Source organism: Lycium barbarum, chromosome 7 (assembly GCF_019175385.1).
Source record: "Lycium barbarum isolate Lr01 chromosome 7, ASM1917538v2, whole genome shotgun sequence".
Classification (NCBI taxonomy): domain Eukaryota; kingdom Viridiplantae; phylum Streptophyta; class Magnoliopsida; order Solanales; family Solanaceae; genus Lycium; species Lycium barbarum.
The window spans coordinates 109,443,013-109,448,883 of NC_083343.1; the positions used below are offsets into that span (position 1 = coordinate 109,443,013).

Sequence of the window (5,871 nt, forward strand, 5' to 3'; positions counted from 1 at the left end):
CAAAAAAATTATCCTTATTTTCTTTTTAGTCTGTCCCAAAAAAATTATCCTTTTCTATATTTAGAAACAATTTAACTTTATGAGATGATTTACAGCCACACAAATATTTAAGACTTGTTTTTTACCACACATTTCAAAAGTCGTCCTTCATTTTTTTAATTTTATGGCAAGTCAAAAAATGGATTTTTTTTTTTTTTTTTTTTTTTTTGAGACGGAGAGAGTATGAACTAGATGTAATATTCTATTAGGAGTAACTTTTAATTGATGGAAAATAGTCAATTTAGGAGTCCAGGGATTTTCGTTCCTCAGTCAAAGTGACTTGTCCCTGTTATGCTAACGTCACTTCCGACATTCGCTTTCGTAACATCTTCTCCCCCAAGGGAAGAAGAAAGTTGTAGGTGCTTTTTTCAGCTTAAATAAACTTTCATCGTGGCTTGAATAATTTCAGATCTTGATTGCTTCTACTATACCCTGAAATGTCTTGAACTGTTAACTTTCTGTACAATTTTGGTAATGATCTTGCATGACGTCTAACACGTTTTTATTACCTTTTTCAGTTTTTGTAATTCAAATGACTCGTCAATTCATTCTGTTTTTCCTGGTGTCCACTCTCTCTATCCTTAACAGGTGAGCACAGTGTTAGTGTCATTTGCTTGCTGCTGTTCTTTTTCCTTTTTTAGTTTGGTAAGTAACTCTTCTTTCCTGATCTGCCTTAATAGACAAAACTATTTAGTGCTGAAATGAACTCAGCTTGAATAGAGTAGAATAGATATAGAGGATTCATACAATCAGCCCCAACAAGTCGAATTGAGATGTAGTTGATTGAATTGTGTAGGTAACTCTTCAAAAGCAAATTTCCTCGTTAATAATCTAAGTCTCTGAAATTAACCATGTGTAACGGGTGAATTTTTTATTTTCTGGTCCCATTTTTTGAGGATCAACAAGGCCTTATTCTTGCCTTAAAAGATTATTATTTATCCAAAACGAGATCAAATTCTATTGAGTCTGGCTTATAATGATCATTTATCAAAGACTGTATCTCGTTATCAAATGATTCAACAATCGGGAGCAATTTACTTACGATACTTAGTTGGAATTCATAAAAAGCATCTAATGAATTATGAGTTCAGTCCATCCTGTTCAGTAGAAAAACGGATATTTCTTGCTCATTATTAGACAATTACTTAATTCACAAACTTCGTGTGAGAAAATAGTTTTCATTTCCCATCTAATGGAAAACCCTTTTTCGCTCTGCTTAAATTATTGTGGTAATTCTTGCCATTATTTGTCTTGTTGCTTATTGTTCTTTCTCCGCCATCATTGTGTATTCTGTGACTATTTTTTGTTGCTCTCACACTGGATTTAGATTTCTCGTGACATAAAAATCTATCAATCAATCAACTATGCGTCAGTCTGTAACTAGTTGGAGTCTACATAATAATTCTCAAATCCATTTTATTGAATTGAGTTGGCTATATGAATCTTAAAATGATTAAACAGAAAATAGTAGGGAAAATAAAGGCCCTTCTTAGGGTACAAAATAAGTGATTTTAGACATTATAAAAGGAAAATTGATTCTTGAACCCATTTCATGTTCATGTCACGTTGAGGTATTGCAGGAAAAAAAACAGCAAAATCCTATCCAACTTATCGTAATCGATCGGTTAACATGTTGGTTAATCGTATTTTGAAAGACAGAAAAAAATCATTGGCTTCTGAAATTATCTATCGAGCCGTGATTATCATTGGATAGTCACTTCACTTTCCTTTTAGAGAAAACTGAAAGATTGAGCAGAAAAAGAAAAATATAGAGAATTTGGATTTGTTGTTCTCCTTTGTTTCCTATAATACTCACATTATGTACTTCTCTTTTGTCAATGCTCTAATGCTGCAGATGTTCAGCAGACTCTTCTACAAAAACGGAAAGGACATTGGCTATAATAAAGCCAGATGGTGTTTCTGGAAACCACACAAATTCCGTAAAGGAAACAATTCTCAATCATGGATTCAAAATCTCTGAGGAATTGTTCATTCAGCTTGATGAGGATCGTGTGAAAACCTTTTATGCTGAACACTCTTCAAGGAGCTTCTTTCCGAGCCTTGTTGAATATATGACCAGGTAAACTTTCTCTGTCTGGCGATGGTCTTTGATTCTGAATTTGCTAGTAAGGCTCATTTTGTTTCTTACCATGGTACCTGTTAAATTGGTACTGCTGCTGTGTTATTTGTCTTTTTTCCTTTTTAATGTATTGCTGCAAACAACTTACTGGTTCTTTGAGGAGTCTGCTGATAGCACATGACTCAGCGAAACGAAACAAATATGAGAAAAATCACTAAGAACGAATAAAGGATAGGATGAATTTGAGTTTAATGAATTAGAATAACACAAACTCAAGTATTTTACTTCACTTGAATCCTTGTTATCATTAATCATCATTCAAACCCCAAGACAATAGCGATAGAACCAAAGAAAGAATCATATAAAGAAAGAATCAGTCAATTCCAAACTAATACGAAAGAACCTACTAGTTAGTATTCCAAACAAGATTCAATCTAGAGAGAGAAAGAAACAAGAGGGAATACAAGAAATCTTACCCTAAAGATGCAAGTGAAAGTTCAAGAAGAAGAACATGGAATCAATCCGTACAGTTAGAAACGTTAAACTTAGGGTAAACCTCTCAAAACTAAACTTCTACAAAAACTCCCTAAACTAATGGGATGGTTATTAAGCATTTATGGTTATGAGGGAATACAAATTAAAAAACCAAACATCCTTAAAAACTTTTAGAATCCACCACAGTCCAAGTTCATGATCTGGATCTAGGTCGATGATCTGGATGTTCTGGTAAAACATCTACCTCTGCAATTCCCAGGTCAATGACTTGGAACCAAGTCATTGCTCTGGAGTCTTTCCTCTACCGTTCTCAGGTCAATGGGACTTAATTGGAACCAGGTCATTGATCTGGTGTGATTTTAGCCCCAAAACTTGACTTTTATCACTCTTACCACAAGATACAACTGAGATTTGAGGTTCTTTAGCAATTGGAACGATTGGAAGGCGGCATAGGTAAACCCGTTTTCTCTATGTTGCATGGTTATGAAAAGTTGGGACAGCCGGACAGGAAGCAGATACCCTTATTTGGCTAGACAGAAAAATGGGAGCTTTAGCGTTTCTACTTCTACTTGTTCAGCTAGTGGTGATGCAAGATGGTGTCCATGGTAGGCATTAGCAGGACAAACGCACCTAAAAGGCAGCTAATTTTGTTGGAGAATGATAATAACACAACACCCAACTGGATAATTTGCAAAGATAGGGAGAACTGTGTGTCTCAAGGACGAGAACATATGTGAATCACCTCCTTTTTAATAAGATGGAGCATGTTTTATGTGTCGTTTGGAGTGGGATGGTTTTGGAATACATATCTTCGTTGAAAGTGTTCTATGTCAGCATGGAAGTCCAAGTATTTTGGTGGTGTAATCAGAGAGCTGAGACGCAATTGACTGAAACAAAGGCTTGTAATAGATATAATTTCATCAATCAAAGGAAAAAAAAATGTTTTTTAAATGATATAGAAAGGCTTTGGACTCTTTCGAGAGCTTTAGAGATATAATGTTGTATGAAATGATATAGAAGCTCTTATGTGAATAATGTAGAAAGTTGTACGAATATTTTGAGTGGTTTAAAGATTTAGTTTTATATAACTGATACAGCACCAGCTTGGTGCCTTTTCATCCATTTCAAATAAAGTTGCCTTAGTTATCAAGAAAAAGGTCCTTTTTCCATATATCCACTTCATAGTCATTTCATTGCATTGACAGAAATAGAAAAAAATAGTGAACATCTGTCTACTACATTGTTGCTATTATGTTGAATTTAGAACAGTTTCATCAACTGAATTCTCATGAGAATTTTTGCAGACTACTCCTCCTCTCTTCTCATCCATTTACTACTCCTTTTTTCCTTCATTGACCATTTATCATTAGTGGTCCAGTGTTGATAATGGTTCTGGAGAAAGGGAATGCCATCGCTGACTGGCGTGCATTAATTGGTCCAACTGACCCACTCAAGGCAAAGGTTACTCATCCTCACAGGTTTAGACCCTCTCTCTTTTTCTTTTCTATTTTCCATGTCTATTACTATTACATCGGCCATAAAATTAGAAGATTAGAAAGTTAAATAGATAGCCATAGCAGGAGTTTTCTTTCCTTAATAGAAATACTTACACTTACCCAAACAAAAAAATAAAGGTAATGCCTTTTAGTTTGACCACTATTATTAGGCTTTTGTTAATTCTGAGTGAGCCATAAGTATCTTAACCTGTGTCTTTATATATTCAGTGTCAGAGCCATATGTGGGCTGGATTTACAGAGGAATTGTGTTCATGGTTCTGACTCACATCAGTCTGCTGGCCGGGAAATATCTTTCTTCTTTAAAAGGACGTCATCAGGTCAAATTACTAAGCCCATTTTATCTGTGCTTCTAACTATGTGCATGCATTTTGTTCTTGAGTTCTCTCTTTCACAAAGTCTTTCCAATGAAAACAATCAGAGTAGCGATATTCGGTTTTTGTTGGTTATGACATATGATGAAAAATGTACCAGTCTTTCCCGACCCAAACAAAAGAACAACAACAACAACATACCTAGTGTATTCCCACAAGTGGGTCTGGGAGGGTAGGATGTACGCAGACCTTACCCCTACCTTTGTGGGGTAGGGAGGCTGTTTTTGATAGAATCTCGGCTCGAGAGAAACGATACAAACGAAAGAAAAGACAAAAAAAGAAATTTTAAAGAAACAGTACTAGTCTTTTGCTTGGTTGATGTACCAAGCAAACTCTCTGCAGAACCTACTAACTAGAATTAAAATGTAATCAAGAATCAGAGACTAAAAAGAAGTAGATCCGGTGTTCATAAGTTTGCACTGCATATTTCCCACTTAAAATCAATTGAACTAATATCTTATCAGAATCAAAACTGATCACCACTGTGTATCTCTGCCTCTCGTTGTAAACAAATGGAGAAACTTTTCAAGAGAATGATGTTTGAGTTTTTGCATATGATGTCCATTATTTTAATTCAAGAGAGGAGTGCACAAGTAAACTTGTAGTTAACTTGTATGCTTGTTGCCATCAAGATACTCTGGCTGATTTATGTTCGCAAAATTCATTTTCTACTGCAGGACATACATCTAAGCATGATGAATTATAAGTTCTTGAAGAAGGACTGTCTGCAATTGGGATTCCTCTATGAACAGTTTGTTGCAGCTCAGATAACTAGAGTTGTCCTCTGAGATGCTATATCCTGCAAGACCAAGCTTAGCAGATTGGTTATTGAGATTGGTTTTTGGGGGTGAGACAGTAGATTTCCTTCTTGGCCGTTAATCAAAGACGATGGAGCCTATGTTATATGGGTTTATAGTTGTCAGTTTTTCGACATGGAACATAGCTATATATGTGAAAAACCCTACAATGTCAACAAAATTTAAATTGTGAATTCATAATTTGAAATGTACAATGAATTTAATGCTAAGAAGTAAGAACTTTAAAGTTCAAACTCATCAGATTTAAATCATGAATTTGTCTCTGCAGTCAACGAACCATTTCTTGTCTGATCCACTTTGCTGCAATTGTCAGCTTGGTCTTACCCCCATTAAGTGTTGAATGTTGTGGGAAATTCCTCTCCAAGTGATATATGTACCATGGAAAAACGTTTTGTGAGCCATGGCAAAGTGTGGTAGCGGATCAGTATATGCATGTCAATATCCTTTGGAAGAACAAATTTCCAGGCAACATGATTTGCCTTTTTTATTTCATATTAAATCAAGTTTATGTTTAACAAGCCGGATTTTAACGAGCCAATCACATATTTCAA

At 35.2% G+C, this 5,871-nt stretch overlaps 1 protein-coding gene across 2 annotated transcripts; it reads left to right on the forward strand.

Moving 5' to 3' along the window:
- Positions 1-256: 256 nt before the first annotated feature.
- On the forward strand, positions 257-5,587 carry LOC132603751 (probable nucleoside diphosphate kinase 5). Of its 2 annotated transcripts, none has more exons than XM_060316951.1 (6): positions 257-394; positions 558-627; positions 1,895-2,119; positions 3,985-4,092; positions 4,339-4,448; positions 5,180-5,587. In XM_060316951.1, the coding sequence occupies exons 1-6, from the start codon at positions 331-333 to the stop codon at positions 5,206-5,208; spliced, it is 606 nt and encodes a 201-aa protein (XP_060172934.1). In that variant the 5' UTR covers positions 257-330; the 3' UTR covers positions 5,209-5,587. The 2 variants fall into 2 exon arrangements, with proteins under 2 accessions (XP_060172934.1, XP_060172935.1); XM_060316952.1 differs by having other exon boundaries at positions 267-398.
- Positions 5,588-5,871: the final 284 nt, after the last annotated feature.